Raw genomic sequence first — 15657 nt, 5'->3', positions numbered from 1 at the left:
CGGCTGTTTTTACTACTTAATATACATTTTAAATCAAATATTTAAATTTTCATCTGCTTAAAAATAAAATTAAACTGTTGCTATAAAATTTACAAACTATTGTATTTACAAGTTTTTTTGTTTACTTGTTTTTTTTTTGTATATAAATATAAAACTTCAAATCGATTTTCAAGTTGTGGTAAATTAATAATAAATGGCCAAAAATACTGAATTAGAAATATCGCACGAGGGCATTTTAGTACTTTTTGAACCGGCATAAGGAAAACCATCGATTAATCCTCTCGACCATCGGTGTTTCTCCCATCACTTTCGTTTCCGGCGAGGTGCGTAATTTGCTCCGCGTTTTCGCAATTTTAACCGATTACCTTCCGACTGAGCACTCTGCCGGCCATGTGCCATTAAGTTAACCAGCCCAGCAAATCGATACCACCGAAACCAAAGTAATCCCTCAAATCTGGTTCACTTGTAATCCGTAGGCAACTTTTTACATCATGGACAATTCTGGAAATAACCGCTACGAGCTGTTGTTCATGGACGACGATGACTCCGCCGCCAACTCCGCTCCTGCCCAGCCACAGACTGCCATTCCCGCCGTAGTTGCGCCGTCCAAGAAGGCGGAGCAGCCGGCCAAGGCGGCAAAAAGCAAGCCGGAGAAGGAGAACAAGCCGGTGGCGTCGGCCCGCAAGGCCAACAACTCGAATCCGGTGGCCAAAAACACGAGTCCGGTGAAGGGAGTCGGCGGCAAAGGAGCGCCAACTGGCGGAGATCGCCCTAGGAATCCGGCCACCAGCAACGGGCCCAGCAACCAGGGCAGATTCAACAACAATCAGCGCTACGGAAACAAGGAACAATCGTCCGGAGAATTCGGAAACGAGCTGCCGCAGCGCCAGTTTAACAATCGTGATAACAGGGGACCACCACGCGTACGCGCCGGCGAAAAGTTCGGCAAACGAGAGTTCGATCGCCAGTCTGGATCCGATAAAACCGGTAATTACCTACCATACATCTTGGTTCTTTGTTCTCGTATTTACTATTTATAAGTTGTACAAAAAGTAAGCACTCTTCTTGATTTTATCAAAGAAAACGCTAACCTCAAACGTAAAGTATAGAGCAAACCCCTGACAACAAGATTACAATATCGCTTACTACAGCACACATTTCTCACGTGATTTTCAAGTTTTAAGAGGCAGAAATATTCGTAAACGCGCGGTTTATCAATTCAGTTCGAATTGGTAATGCGTAGCAACTACAAAACGTGTTTGTAAATATTTATATCTTTTTTTTGTGATAAAAATTATGTGTCTATTTTTTGACATTTGTGATCACATGTTTTGCTAAACAACACAATAAAGTGTGCCATTCGTAAATTACAATTATTTGCACATTCATCAAATTTATTGTAATACATTATTTCAATGCAATACATTCTTCTTAAAGCATTACATTTGCGAATTCATCAAATTATTTTAAATACATCAGTCAGAAATATTTTAATGACTAGAGTATTTTATTTTTGTTTTTGCAAATGTCAATATGTTTGATTTCAGAAATTCTTAAACTTTCTTTACTCAAATAGATTTTTCTGTATTTGCAATTAAATATATAATATTCCATATTCATATTGAAAGATAAGCAGCCTTCTAAGTACGCTTTTTAATCAGTAATATTTTAATAAGAGGAGTATTTTATTTTGTTTTTGTCAATTTCATTCCTTTTTCTCAGAGATGCTTCTATTTTTAGATTTAAAGAAATGGTTCCTTATATTTGCATTGTTATATTAGCAAAGCCGCTTCATTTCTATATTAGCCATATTAATTAAAACTCATATTTATCATTAATTTACAACCCACAGGTGTGAAGTCAATTGATAAGCGGGAGGGCGGCGGTGCCCATAACTGGGGGTCCCCGAAGCAGGACATTGAGGACCTCAAGACCGGGGAATCGTCACCGCAGGCGGAGAAGGAGGACTCGGCCAATGAGCAGTCGGCTGATGCGGCGGCCGCTGCAGCCGCCGAGGAGGATGAGTCCAAGCAGATGACCCTTGACGAGTGGAAGGCTCTGCGGGATCAGCGTGCCAAGCCCAACTACAACTTGCGCAAGGCGGGCGAAGGAGCCGCCGACAATGCCGAGTGGAAGAAGATGGTGGTGTTGAGCAAGAAGAAGGAGAGCAACAGCGAGGACGAGTTGGAGTACGATCCGTCGCTGTATCCCCAGCGAGTGGGACGCCTGCAGCGCATCGTGGACATCCCGTTCAAGTTCAATGATGGACGCAAGGGTGGCTTCCGCAAGGGGCCGCGTCCAGGAGGACCAGGAGGTCCCCGTGGCGAGGGATTCCGCAGCGATGGACCCCATGGAGAGGGTGGCTATCGCAACGATGGACCGCGCGCAGAAGGTGGCTACCGCAACGATGGACCTCGTGGAGAGGGTGGCTATCGCAACGAGGGTCCTCGCGGCGAGGGTGGCTTCCGTGGTGGCCCGCGCTTCAATTCCGGAGCCGCCACCAACGGTTTCGACAACAGACAGGACAACAACAACAGATTCGGGGAGAAACGCCGCTCCGCCCAGAAGCCCCTGAAGGTCGACGATGAAGCTCAATTCCCCACTCTGTGCTAGGATCAGATCAGCAAGGAACAATAAGGTTTAACAATTTCTGTATTACATAATAAGTAAGCAGCTCCTTTGGTTAACGAATAACCATTAGATTTTCGGCCGTAATCTATGAAGCTTGACGACCGGTTAACAAACAAAAACAAATCAGCCACGCTTATCCATATTCCTTAGTTGTAAACAAAAATTTTTGAATTTTTTCACTCTCATCATTTACGCATTTAAAATAACTATTAAAAATAGTTGGAATGTTGAAATAAATTTACTTCATTTATAAACCAAGGAATATTAATATGGTAATTATTATTACTATTATTCTTTATTTTCGAGACCATCTTTCATTTTTTGAATGAAAACACCTAGTTCGTGGGCAGAATAGGATTTCTTTTTGGCTCTTTTCGGCGGCGGGTGTTCCTTAGAAGATGGCTCCAGATTTGTCTGCAAAATACATAAAATATTTAAGGAACTACAGTTTGTAAAAGTAAGTTTTGCACCTACAAAGTGTCTGTACTCTGGCGAAATGGACTCCAACTGCAGCATTCTGTTTTCAACCTTTTTAATTCTACTAAAAATGTTCTCTTCATTATCGGTGGTTAGGCCCATATATGATTCAATAGCTTGTAAACGTGAGTTAGGCAGCGATTTCCTCATTTCTTTGGATGGGTCGGTTAGCCCGTCACGCGATCCCATTAGTTTATTTAGTTCAAGTTCGTAGTTGGGCCGAAACTCCATTTGCTGGGGACCACAGCGATTGTTTACCCGTCGCACTGTGATAATGTGTTTGTAGCTGTATGAATTGTTTAAAGTTGAAATGCGTTTACCCACCTTTTAAATGGCAATTTGAGTGCTCCTGCTTTATAATTGTGCTTTGCGTTCGAGCGCAGGAATCGCTTAGGTCTTTGTCAGAGTCAACAAAAGATGATTTAAAGTCAATTATGTTTTGTGAGTTTATTTCGGCTCGCTTTCTGTTGACAAAACATTCTAGCCGCTTGGCTAACTCGGTGTCATTTACTCTAATTTGCACCAGAGATCGAGATACGTCATGTGACTCCTCGACTTTGCAGGGACAAGCTGCGTAGTTAAAGGCACTTGGAGACTTCTCTGCAATGTAGCCATAGAGAAAAAGCGTATAAAATTGTTATTGCTTGATTGTTAATTGTATTTACAAGTGTACAAAATAAAGGAATACATGTCACAACGGTTGTTATTCGTTATAGGATCTTACTGGGCCTGAAGGACTCCTTGTTTTCCTTCCACTCGCTAATGTGATCGCCCTCGTATATCTCCTTTTTCCAGATGGGCACCCGAGTCTTAAGCTGGTCTATTGCAAATGATACTGATTCTAGTGCCTCCGATCGATGTGGCGATGAAGTGGCAATAACTACACTGGCCTCGCAAACGGGCACAGTTCCCAATCGGTGATATATGACTATGTGCTTTAACTCGGGCCACTTTAATCGCAGATCTGAGCAGATTTTATTCATTTCCTTAAGAGCCATGTTATCGTAGGCCTCGTACGCCAACGACACTACCTGGAAGGTCAAAGAGTATACACATATGATGAAATATGAAATTGAACTAATTGATTAAGATAGCAAACCCACCTTTTTGCCCTCAAAATTATCACGCGTGGTGCCCACAAAAACCGATGAGGCACCACAGCCCTCATCAGCTAGCAATTGATGGATGTGGGTGATGTCAATGGGATCCTGAACTAGCTTTACGTGATCCATGATTATTTATTATCCTCCACTGAGTGGCGGTACGATGGCCAGTTCGTCTCCCTCTTTGAACAGAATTTTATCACTTAGGTTCTCAATATACGATTCGTTGTGGGCCAAAATCAGGCTACTCCGGATAGAGGTCAGGCCAAATCTGGACACCAGCTGGTCTAGTAAATCGGAGGCAATAATTTCCGCAGGCACATCTACTTTGGATCGGGCTGTATTGGCTAATTCGCGGGATTTGGCAAAGAACAACACGTGCACATTAACAACAGGTCCACTCATATTTACAAATGAAATATTGGAGATGGCAAAGTCGTTATAATTTCCGCCTACTTTCGACTGCAATTTATCGATAGTTTAGATTGTCGGAACAAAATGGAATGGAATTGTCTACAAAGCATGAAACAGCTGATCAAAATTATAAACAATTTGTAATATAATTTAATATTTTGTTCTTATATACAAATTAATTATTTAGCTTTAACATTTTAATCATTTTACATTTGATATTTAACAGTTCTCTACCAGCACTCAGCATCGATAGATTTCCTTTCCAGTTTGTCCATCACTAATTACACCGATATTTAATTTCGCAAGGGGAATACAACTTGTTTTTATTCTTTACTATTTAAGGTTTTTTAACTATCTAGTATAGATAGCTATCTAGCGAATATATATTTATATGATTATTCGTTAACTTAAAGATTTTTCTTTTGATTTACGTGTTGACATTGTCAACTTTTGATCCGGCACAATGAAGACACGTTTCAATACCTTTGATATAATCTGCGGAGTGGCCGAACTGCAAAAGTACGTAATAAATATAATATTAGCAATGTGGCACCTATTTATTTTCTTAATACAGGTTGGTTGGCTGGCGAGTGAACCAGATCTATGACGTGGACAACAAGACCTATCTGTTCCGGATGCAGGGCAGCGGTGGAGCGGTGGAGAAGGTCACTTTGTTGCTAGAGTCTGGCACTCGATTCCATACCACCCGCTTTGAATGGCCCAAAAATATGGCTCCATCGGGATTCAGCATGAAGCTGAGGAAGCACTTGAAGAACAAGCGCCTGGAGAGGATCCAACAATTGGGTGGCGATCGTATTGTGGACTTCCAGTTTGGCACCGGCGATGCCGCCTACCATGTCATTTTGGAGCTCTACGATCGAGGAAACGTCATTCTTACGGATTACGAGATGACCACCCTGTATATTCTGCGTCCCCACACGGAGGGTGAGAATCTTCGCTTTGCCATGCGTGAAAAATATCCCGTGGAACGAGCCAAACAGGCCACGGAGGAACTGCAGCCGGAAGCCCTGGAGAAACTAGTGGAGAACGCCAGAAACGGCGATTACTTGCGGCAGATCCTGACGCCCAATTTGGACTGTGGTCCGGCAGTTATAGAACATATTCTTCTCTCACACGGTCTGGATAATTGTGTGATTAAAAAGGAAGGAGCGGAAGAAACTCCGGAGGCAGAGGATAAGGTGGATAAAGGCGGTAAAAAACAACGCAAGAAGCAACAGAATGCTAAACTGGAACAAAAGCCATTTGATATGGTTAAGGACATGCCCATTCTTAAACAGGCTGTAAAGGTTGGTTTTAAAAATGTTTCTTTGTTTATTACTTCTCCGAAATTATATAAAGTTAAATTACTTTATCAAATTATATATAAACCATTTTTTAAATCATTTTTTCTTTAAACCTTTAGAGCGCACATGATCTTATTGTCGAAGGAAACTCTGGAAAAACTAAAGGCTACATAATTCAAGTGAAAGAGGAGAAGCCTACGGAGAATGGCAAAGTGGAGTTTTTCTTTAGAAACATTGAATTCCATCCTTACCTGTTTGACCAATTCAAAAACTTTGAAAGGGCCACGTTTGAGAGTTTTATGGAAGCAGTCGATGAATTTTACTCAACGCAAGAATCACAGAAAATCGACATGAAAACTCTGCATCAGGAGCGCGAGGCGCTGAAAAAGCTGTCCAATGTTAAAAATGATCACGCCAAGCGTCTGGAGGAATTAACCAAAGTCCAGGATGTGGACAGGAAGAAGGCAGAGCTTATCACGTCCAACCAAAGTCTGGTGGACAACGCCATTCGGGCAGTTCAGTCGGCTATTGCCAGTCAACTATCCTGGCCGGATATCCATGAGCTGGTGAAGGAGGCCCAGGCAAATGGCGATGCTGTGGCCGGTTCCATTAAGCAATTAAAACTGGAAACGAATCATATATCCCTTATGCTAAGCGACCCCTATGATACGTATGAAGACGAGGATCTAAAAACTCCGGAAGTGACCGTTGTGGATGTCGATTTAGCTTTATCAGCTTGGGCCAACGCCCGTCGATATTACGACATGAAACGTTCGGCTGCTCAAAAGGAAAAGAAAACTGTAGATGCCTCTCAAAAAGCCCTAAAATCTGCGGAGCGTAAGACACAGCAAACGCTTAAGGAAGTAAGGACCATTTCGAACATAGTAAAGGCTCGAAAAGTTTTCTGGTTCGAAAAGTTTTACTGGTTTATAAGCTCAGAGAATTATTTGGTTATCGGCGGAAGGGATGCGCAGCAGAATGAGCTTATTGTTAAAAGGTTTGCTATATTTATGACCGAACCCATAACTATTTTTCTAATTTAAATAACAACATTTCAGATATATGCGTCCGAAGGACATTTATGTTCACGCAGAGATTCAGGGTGCCTCGAGTGTTATTATACAGAATCCCACAGGGGAAGATATTCCGCCAAAAACTTTGCTAGAAGCTGGATCTATGGCTATATCATACAGCGTTGCCTGGGATGCCAAGGTGGTGACCAATTCGTATTGGGTGACAAGCGACCAGGTCAGCAAAACAGCCCCAACTGGAGAGTATTTGGCAACCGGAAGCTTTATGATCAGAGGGAAGAAGAACTTTCTACCCTCCTGCCACCTAACCATGGGTCTAAGTTTACTTTTCAAGTTGGAGGACAGTTTTATAGAGCGTCATTTGGGAGAGCGAAAGGTCAGAAGCTTAGATGATGATCATATCGATCAAGATGTTAAAGAAACCGAGGTCGAACATGACCTTTTGTCCGAACCAAGCGATGATACTGAAACCAATCCTACTGCAAATGTATCGGAACAAAGTTCCAATACCGAGATTACTGGTTTTCCCAATACGGAAGTAAAAATTGAACACGATACGGGTCGCATAACAGTCCGATCTGACTCTTTAAATCCAGACAACGAAGAGACTGAAGATGTTGTCCCAAAACAACCAAGTAAACCTGTGGATGAGGAAACGACGATTATTTTTGCTGGTCCAAGTCGAAAAAAGCAAGTTAGTGCTAAAAAGACTAAAGAAGAGAAGGCGCGAGCTGCAAAACAGGAGGCTGCAAGACAGGAAGTCGCTCCCGTTGAAACAGATCCCAAAAATCCATCACAGATAAAGAGAGGTCAGAAGGGAAAATTGAAGAAAATGAAACAAAAATACAAAGATCAAGACGACGAGGAACGTGAAATTCGCATGATGATTCTTAAGTCTTCTGGAAAGGAGAAGGAGAAGCCCCAAGCCATTGCCGAAAAAGTGGTGGAAAAATCTGTATCAATTAAGGAGTTTGTAAAGCCAGAAAAAAGTTCAGCTCCCAAAAACCCAGTTGACTTGGAGGATGCCGATGAAGTGCCCGTTGGAGGAGATGTGGATGTACTCAACAGTCTAACAGGTCAGCCACTTGAAGGGGATGAGTTGCTGTTCGCTATTCCAGTGGTGGCTCCCTATCAGGCTTTGCAAAACTACAAGTAAGAAATAATATATCATTAGTATTTGGGTTTTGAGATAACAATTTTCCTTAATGATATATTTTTTAAACAAAACTTATTCTGTCTTTTAGGTTTAAAGTAAAGCTCACCCCAGGCACTGGTAAAAGAGGAAAGGCTGCGAAATTAGCTCTTAACATCTTTGCCAAGGAAAAAGGCTGCAGTACTCGCGAAAAGGATTTACTGAAAAGTATAAAGGAAGAATCGCTGGCAAGAAACATACCAGGAAAGGTCAAGCTATCAGCCCCACAACTTCAAAAGTACCACAAATAAAAAAAAGTGAATTAAATGTATACATAATGTTGAGCCATATTTATAAGAAGTGTTTAAAATGCTTTAAAAAATGCAAGTTGATTAAATAAAAGAAAATGTATACAGAATTTTTAATTTTTCCTTACCAAAAGCGCAAAATATTGATTTCAGAAAAAGTCAAGTAACTTAATAATTAATATGTAGACATAATGTTGAGCCATATTTATAAATGTGGAAAATGCTTAAAAAATTTGCATTTGAATGAAAGAGAGCCCATAGTAAACTGAAAATGTTTTATGTTGATTTAAGACATAAATTAAGTTTAAGTTTAAGCTTGTGTTCTGAGTTCTGGCTCTTTAGAATTTAAATTATTGTATTGAGCTCTGAATCTTGTCGATTTAAGTTTGTGTTCTGAGTTCTTATCAAAAAGCGGTAGATATTGATTTTGTTAACGGTTGAAACGGACTGCTATCGATAGTCTTGTTGCTGGGCGAACTTTATAAGCAGAGATTTTGGGGCGCATGCGCCTCATATGGAGCCCGAGTTTGCATGTGTTTGTTTACTTCGGTTGGCTGTGTTCAAAAGTGGTGTTGTATAAGTAGATATTTTGGTGCTAAGTCGCCTGTTTTGGCATTTTGTGTACTAAAAAGTTTCGCGAACTTCTCGTCATCGTTCGATACATGGCATCGCTTAAGTAAAAAAATCTACATTTCGCCATTGCCGATATAGAAATGAAAAAATAAATTCATCGGATTACGAAGCTGGCTCCCCGCAACAAAAGACAATACAGCGGAAAATGTATCTTTCGGGGAAAATCTGTGTAACACAGTTTTTCAAAGCCATCCATTTTAGTGCACTAGAGGCTTTTGCAGAAATGTAGATACATTTAACCAGATTTGGAGTGCTTTCTAACCCAAAAAAAAATCATTGAGAAAAAATAATATTGAATTGGAGAGGCTATGGTTCGGTGAAAAACTATGGCCTTCAAAGTCCCACCCAGTTAGAAGGATATGTGCGTGTGTGTCAGCAAGTGTGTGTGTATGCATACATCTGAAGACATGTATTGATTAAGAGCTGAGGACTTTTTTCCCTTAACCATGTGAACAAAAAAATTAACATATAGTGTTGACGTGCCTCCAATTATAAAATTAAAGTTATGCCCGTGCTGACATACATACTTCCATGCACCAGAACTAGCATGACGCACATAAAAGTACCTTTATTCGTGCGTTCAGATGTTCGTGTAGGTATGTACGGGCATGTGTGTATACAGCACATACCCTCCATTGCACCTGCTCCAAAAATCAAATATCAGAATATTAATTTAATAAATTTATTCAAATTCCTGTCTAATCACCAAAAAGTATTTAACTCGATCCAATTTCATATTAGATTGCGTGTTTCCTTTACACTTTTAGATGTATTCTTGTCATTGTCTTGTCATGTTTTTATTAATCACCAGAAACTCACTAGTTTAATAGTGCTTAAAAAATCTTATGTACTTACAAAATCAAAGATAAAAAGCCCGTTGTAAATGCTGGGAAAAGCAATTATCAGATTTCTGTAATAGTATAACCCATGTAGCAAAATTCCGGCCTAGTTATTAAAAAGTATTCCTATTTGTCATATTTCCATATTTCCCATTAATGACTAGATCTTAATTTATTTTCTATTATAAATTTATAAATTACGAGAGATGGCTATTTTAAAATTTTCTTTAAAATACCAACAAAATGTAACAACCAAATGTATTAAGATCTATTTAAATTTCAGTAAGGCAATTAAAAACAAGAGATTTTGTTAACGATGGAACTTTGTAAACCAATCACAACTGCCAGATAAAATGAGGGCCATCCTGATTGCTCAAGCGAATCCCAAAAAGGCGTTGACAGTAATTAAGCATATTTGTTAGCAGCTGATCAACTTAAAAACACGGTAAGATTATATAAAATTGGAATGAATATTTAATAGTGATTAGTTGTTAAAAAAAATTTTAAATCTTTAAGCCCAGTATTCAAGCTATAATAACAAGTTATTGGTGGGGGAATACGTTTGTTTTGAGAACGATTTTGTTGGCTTTATCACTTATTGCTTACAAATAGTTTATTTATAAAGTTAAAGTTTAAAAAGCCAATTTAAATCAATAACATTTATGTTTCGCTTTTCAAGAATATGGAGCCAAATCATTATTACTGCCGGAGCGCCTTGCAGCAGACTTCCTCGACTTCGATGCCACAGCATTCGTCGAACAAACTCAACTATGCGTTGAACGCGGGGCAGGAATATGTGGCCTGTAGCTCCGGCCAATCGCAGACGGGGTACAACTCCAAGGATCTGGTGCCGCGCAACGGGAACAGTGGCAAGTCGCTCGGTGGCAATGGCAATGGCAATTTGGGAAGTCCGTATGGAGGATCCGTCTGCAGCAACAGTGGCCAATGCAGCAAAAATACTGCCAACGCTGGGAACTATATCAACATAATGACTGTTCCATTGGGAACATTGCAGTATAATCGAAAAAAGCTATCTACTCAAGACTACGAGTGAGTGTTATCATATGTGTGGATATGCTACAAAAATCACATGTTATAAAGGTGTCTAAAAGTATGCACCAGTACATTTTTATTCGTTCAATGTATTTCGAAAGACGACATTAGCTTTTTAGTGCATACTTTTGAACACCTTTTGAATTGATTTCTGTGGCACACCACATTATTTAAAGAACATTTACTATTTTGTTTTACTTAATTATATTTCAGATCGCATTTATATTACAACACCACGGATGTCAAGTGTCGCGATGATTACTATATAGCCAATAATGCCGCAGCAGCAGCAATACCGCAACAGCAACACCTGCACCAGCAGCAACATCAGCACCAACAGCAACATCAACAACACCAACAGCAACATCAACAACACCAGCACCAGCACCAACACCAACAGCAGTCGCAGCAGCAACATCAGCAACACCAGCAGCATCAGCAACACCAGCAACACCAGCAACACCAGCAACATCAGCAACATCTGCAGCAACAGGCCAACTTTCTCCACATCCAGCAATCGCTGCAGCATAACCACCAGCTGAGCCACCCAGAACCAATCCATCAGATGCCCCAAATGCAGAGTTCGGTGGCCGATCCACCAGATGCTTTCGACAACTGTGCGATCTTCCCGAGCGCCGGAGGCAGTGGAAGCGCAAGTGGAAGTGGACGCGTGGCAGCCACACAAACCCATCAGAATAACTCCAGTGTGGTCACGTGTGACCAGCAGCAGGTACCCGTCTCCTTGGGATCCGTCAATATGCCCGTGCCCCCCATTATGTACACAGTGCACCGTGTGGTGACCACGGCCCAGATCCAAACGGCAGTGGGCAGCACCTTCGCCTCCTCGGCCAGTGTGTCCAGTGTGGTCAGCACGGGTCAGAACGACCCTGGCGACTGCCTGTCGCCGGCACAGGTGTCTTCCGGGAATGCCCCCTGCCTGGGCGGAATATCCGATATGGGCGCCAATATGATGAACAACGCAAGTGCACTTTGTCCCCTTTCCGACCTGAGAAGCCCTTCCGGTAAGACTACTTTCATTGATTTTCTTTCCCAGCACTTTTCCCATCAATTTTTATGAAATCGAAGCATTCTTGTTATTTATTTATCTGTTTGCTTAATTTAACATTCTTTTAATATTTGTGCTTGTCACAACTACAGATAAAAATAAAGCTAGTTTAAAAATTTAAATATTTTGAGATTAATACACAGCTATTACATAGGCTTTGTAAAATTATTATAATGGATAACCTTTTTTTTTAAGTTAAAGATTATACATTTTTTATAATATAATATTGTTTTATGGAAGTTTATTCCAAGGGCTGTTAGCAAAGATAAAGTAATCTGATAATCTTCATCACTTTGAGAAAAAGTATAATATATTATTCTTTTATTATGGCTGTTTTATAAATGTTTTACCACTTCCAGTTAAAATATTGATATTTGGCTATTATTATTTTTATATATTTTCTAGGAGTGCTCACCAATTCCTCATTCATGCCACAACACCACAAATGCAACAATGGCAACGATGGCCAAACCAACAACCCTACAATCCAAAAACGCATAATGGCGACCAGCTCAACTTCGAATTTCGCAAATGCTGGGAAAGCTGCAGCCAATCTAACCCGTGCTCTCCAAAATGTAAAACTTAACTTTATTTATAACACAACCGTAACATATTCAAATGTTAATTAATTTCTAGGTAATCCCGACATGCGTGTATCTTATGTCTCGGGTGGCAGTTCACATGGAGATCGAGGGAACGTCCCAGTGCCCATCGCAGGTGATGTTGGCAGCTGCTTTGGGCTGCGAGGAGCTGGGCATATCCAACAAATTGCTGGCTCAGAGCGTTTTCGGATTGTGGATGACAAGTGCTTTACTGGAGATGCAGCTGAAGGCCCATCACTGCCCCTATATTGTGCGCGTTGCGTGGCCCAGTTTGCTGCAAAAGTTCAGCAACAGCAGTCCCAGCGATCGGAAGTTTGATGAACCCATGATAGTACTAAAGCGGAACGTTTTCTTCTCCAAAAGAGATGAGGAAAAAATTAAGTAAATATTTATAATATTTTGAATGCTAAAAAACAGATATAAATTGCATACACCATTTCCAGGGATCATCGAATTTTAGAGCTGCTTTATGAAGAGGCCAGAAACAATGTGCTCACAGGCAGATATATTATGGAGCCAGTCCATTCGCTCATGCTGGGTGGCATTCAAGCTAGAATCGAACTGGGTCCATATAATTCCCACACCCATACAATAGGTTTTTTTAGGTAAGTCAATCTTTGTTTATAAAATTATATTTGTTTACACCTTTTTTTTAAACTTTCTAGGGAAAATCAAGCTCGGTTTTTGCCACCACATGTTGCCAAGAGCTCAACTTGGTTATGGTTACCAATAAGTCAAAAGAATTCTGCGGAGGTCAAGCTGTTGGAACAGTTTAAAAGGGTTCCGCAGACAGCTACCACCCGGAAATTGATGCGAAAATATCTAGAATTTTGCTGGGCCTTACCTTTCTATGGGTAAGTTTACCTTGATTAATTACCTTGATTAATGATTAATTTTTAAAATTATTATTGTTTTATATTCGCTTAGTGCCGCATATTTCCATGGACAAATAGAGCAACCTGTTAGGGGAATTATGGCCTTGGTCAACCAAAAGGATATGGAGGTTTTAGTTGCAGTTAATGAGAAAGGAGTTTTTATAATAGATCCATATGAATGCGTAAGTATTACTATTAGTTTGAGTGTTCTTAAAATCAATTATAAAAAAAAACCTGTTTCTCATCAGACTCTCCTGCTGGGCTTGCGATACGAGGATTTGTCTTGGGATTATGCAAAGCCAAGTGCAAGTGATGATCCCGAATGCCTCACTTGTATATTTCTACAGGTATTTGGGTTTTTGTGCTCGTTAAAAAAAAAAACTAAATGGAAATATTTTGCAGTTCGATGCTGTCGAGAATGGAATACAAGTTTCAAAACTTATGCAAATATTTTCAAAGCAAGCTGCCATGATAGACGCACTTATATCACATTTTACGGATCAAATAAGAAACAAAAAGCAAGAGGGTAACACTCAAGAACCTTTTCACGATGGTAAGCAATATTTTCATATTTATTGTTAAAATTAAACTTATTGAATTGTATAATTATTCTATATTTAGAGCCAAATCCTATTCAAAATAATGGAAATGGAGTGTTATGCAATAAGCTGTCTCGATTGACTTTGGCCACTTTCGACGAAGAGGGAGGTCGTTGTATTGGGCAAATGGGATCATTATCTATAAGCTATTAAGATCTGTTACTAACGATAAAATAAATTTAAGTTAAGGGGTGTTAAATAAAAGTTCACGCATGTATTCACGATTGTTGATCAATTCCCATAAATATACTCACAAATAAATTTTTAGCAAACGGAATCTACATATTCACAGTCATTCCATTAAATGTAAAAGTTTTCTAATTTCACTTAAACGCAAATTCAGTGATCAATTCCACAAATTTTAATGAGTTAAGTTATAGATTTACACTTATTAATTGATTTTTTGTTGAATGCACTTAATTGACTACCGAAGAATTAATTAATTAATGCAACCATTTAAAATTAAATTTCTTTTTCAATACCATGCACTTGTTTTTGGCTGTTTGCTTTCAAAAAATGCATACCTCGAGTAATTGTTAGTTTCTATTTCAAAAACTGGCTCGGATTCAACTGTTTACAATTAATGCAAGTTATTACCAAAAAATGCCCCCGAATAGTTATCTCTTTTTATTTAACTTTAATATAAGGCATGTAGTATATATTAAGATATATAAAATATCGATATGTGCATTTGACGTATGCGTTCAGAATTAGTTTAATAAGCCTTCGACTGAAACAAATTATGTATATAATAAAAATAAAATGTATGTACAAAAGTAAGGGCTAACTGCCAACATAGGTTATGTATATATTTAAATTTGTATGTATGTATAAATTGAGACTTAAAATAAATACCGTTTCCTCATATTTATACAGAAAGTACTTATAAAATTACAGAAATTTGATTTTCAATTTTAAAATTGCACAAAATGTTGTTTTTAAATTTTGTTGTTTATTTTAGAAACACAATGTTTTAAAGCATTAGTTTATTAAATCCACCAAGCCTTACTAATCAATAGATTGCATTTTAACCCGCTTGCAAAACTTCTGTAACCTTTGATTTGTTGAGTAGGTCCCTTTTTGTTAACTTACAATTAACACATTTTAAAATAATTTTTGGTGACAATTAAAAATGAAATAAAAATGGTTTAATAATATATAATGATATAGTTATAATATGCAGCAACACAGAAATTAATCAATACATGTAGGTGTAATCTAATAAATTATAGTTAATAGAAAATTTATTTAAATATGTGTAAATCAAACAAAAATACTAAAGGCTACCTACTTTCTAAAATGTGTCTTTTAATAACACAATAAAAAAAGTATTAAAAAAACAAGGAAAGGGCTTATGTTTCTTGGATGTGTTCACGAATACCAATGGTGGTAAGTACGATTACCTACCATTTACATTTCGATAGTGAAAAATGATTTTTATATATTTAACATCGATTAGTTTTGCTTTGCTTTATTGTTATTATTTTTTTTATATATTAATGATCAATGGCGGTTTGACGTTTGTTTTTTTTTTTTGGAAGAAAGCTTTCTCTACAGTTGTTCTGATGTTGTAATTTCTCCTCAAACGGA

General features: G+C 38.9%; 5 protein-coding genes across 8 annotated transcripts; 3 read left to right on the top strand and 2 right to left on the bottom strand.

Annotated features, from left to right (window-relative positions):
• Window positions 1-261: 261 nt before the first annotated feature.
• Window positions 262-2929, top strand: LOC108143993 (RGG repeats nuclear RNA binding protein A). Its single transcript, XM_017268612.1, has 3 exons — window positions 262-323; window positions 477-987; window positions 1853-2929. The coding sequence occupies exons 2-3, from the start codon at window positions 492-494 to the stop codon at window positions 2611-2613; spliced, it is 1257 nt and encodes a 418-aa protein (XP_017124101.1). The 5' UTR covers window positions 262-323; window positions 477-491; the 3' UTR covers window positions 2614-2929.
• LOC108143994 (molybdopterin synthase catalytic subunit) lies at window positions 2851-4340 on the bottom strand. Its single transcript, XM_017268613.2, has 5 exons — window positions 4212-4340; window positions 3833-4139; window positions 3433-3708; window positions 3106-3374; window positions 2851-3045 (listed from the first exon to the last, which is right to left on the bottom strand). Exons 1-5 carry the CDS (start codon window positions 4338-4340, stop codon window positions 2920-2922), a joined length of 1107 nt encoding a protein of 368 aa, XP_017124102.1. The 3' UTR covers window positions 2851-2919.
• A 9-nt stretch (window positions 4341-4349) lies between these two features.
• On the bottom strand, window positions 4350-5066 carry LOC108143995 (molybdopterin synthase sulfur carrier subunit). Its single transcript, XM_017268614.2, has 2 exons — window positions 5057-5066; window positions 4350-4663 (listed from the first exon to the last, which is right to left on the bottom strand). Exons 1-2 carry the CDS (start codon window positions 5064-5066, stop codon window positions 4350-4352), a joined length of 324 nt encoding a protein of 107 aa, XP_017124103.2.
• LOC108144082 (nuclear export mediator factor NEMF homolog) lies at window positions 4912-8510 on the top strand. The gene is made up of 5 exons (XM_017268733.1): window positions 4912-5144; window positions 5200-5932; window positions 6049-6926; window positions 6988-8112; window positions 8205-8510. The coding sequence occupies exons 1-5, from the start codon at window positions 5089-5091 to the stop codon at window positions 8401-8403; spliced, it is 2991 nt and encodes a 996-aa protein (XP_017124222.1). The 5' UTR covers window positions 4912-5088; the 3' UTR covers window positions 8404-8510.
• A 426-nt stretch (window positions 8511-8936) lies between these two features.
• Window positions 8937-15365, top strand: LOC108144064. 4 transcript variants are annotated; one of them, XM_017268712.2, is made up of 12 exons: window positions 8937-9076; window positions 10156-10317; window positions 10552-10922; window positions 11139-11947; window positions 12397-12566; window positions 12628-12974; window positions 13037-13198; window positions 13259-13447; window positions 13521-13650; window positions 13717-13815; window positions 13871-14021; window positions 14090-15365. In XM_017268712.2, the coding sequence occupies exons 3-12, from the start codon at window positions 10555-10557 to the stop codon at window positions 14218-14220; spliced, it is 2556 nt and encodes an 851-aa protein (XP_017124201.1). In that variant the 5' UTR covers window positions 8937-9076; window positions 10156-10317; window positions 10552-10554; the 3' UTR covers window positions 14221-15365. The 4 variants fall into 4 exon arrangements, with proteins under 4 accessions (XP_017124201.1, XP_017124200.1, XP_017124199.1 ...); XM_017268711.2 differs by having other exon boundaries at window positions 8937-9625; XM_017268710.2 differs by having other exon boundaries at window positions 8937-9629.
• Window positions 15366-15657: the final 292 nt, after the last annotated feature.

The sequence above is a fragment of the Drosophila elegans genome, unplaced genomic scaffold (genome assembly GCF_018152505.1).
Source record: "Drosophila elegans isolate 14027-0461.03 unplaced genomic scaffold, ASM1815250v1 contig_468, whole genome shotgun sequence".
NCBI classification, from domain to species: domain Eukaryota; kingdom Metazoa; phylum Arthropoda; class Insecta; order Diptera; family Drosophilidae; genus Drosophila; species Drosophila elegans.
This window is presented reverse-complemented; position numbering and strand designations above follow the sequence as displayed.

Excerpts from the sequence above, each read along its gene's own strand:
- LOC108143993 (XM_017268612.1), top strand. The coding sequence starts at position 492 with ATGGACAATTCTGGAAATAACCGCTACGAGCTGTTGTTCATGGACGAC. Across the intron at positions 988-1,852 it reads GTCTGGATCCGATAAAACCG|GTGTGAAGTCAATTGATAAG; the intron begins GTAATTACCTAC and ends TACAACCCACAG.
- LOC108143994 (XM_017268613.2), bottom strand. The coding sequence starts at position 4,340 with ATGGATCACGTAAAGCTAGTTCAGGATCCCATTGACATCACCCACATC. Across the intron at positions 4,140-4,211 it reads ATAATTTTGAGGGCAAAAAG|GTAGTGTCGTTGGCGTACGA; the intron begins GTGGGTTTGCTA and ends TTGACCTTCCAG. Across the intron at positions 3,709-3,832 it reads CAAGGAGTCCTTCAGGCCCA|AGAAGTCTCCAAGTGCCTTT; the intron begins GTAAGATCCTAT and ends GCTACATTGCAG.
- LOC108144082 (XM_017268733.1), top strand. The coding sequence starts at position 5,089 with ATGAAGACACGTTTCAATACCTTTGATATAATCTGCGGAGTGGCCGAA. Across the intron at positions 5,145-5,199 it reads GGAGTGGCCGAACTGCAAAA|GTTGGTTGGCTGGCGAGTGA; the intron begins GTACGTAATAAA and ends TTCTTAATACAG. Across the intron at positions 5,933-6,048 it reads TTCTTAAACAGGCTGTAAAG|AGCGCACATGATCTTATTGT; the intron begins GTTGGTTTTAAA and ends TTAAACCTTTAG.
- LOC108144064 (XM_017268712.2), top strand. The coding sequence starts at position 10,555 with ATGGAGCCAAATCATTATTACTGCCGGAGCGCCTTGCAGCAGACTTCC. Across the intron at positions 13,651-13,716 it reads TAATAGATCCATATGAATGC|ACTCTCCTGCTGGGCTTGCG; the intron begins GTAAGTATTACT and ends GTTTCTCATCAG. Across the intron at positions 14,022-14,089 it reads TCAAGAACCTTTTCACGATG|AGCCAAATCCTATTCAAAAT; the intron begins GTAAGCAATATT and ends TTCTATATTTAG.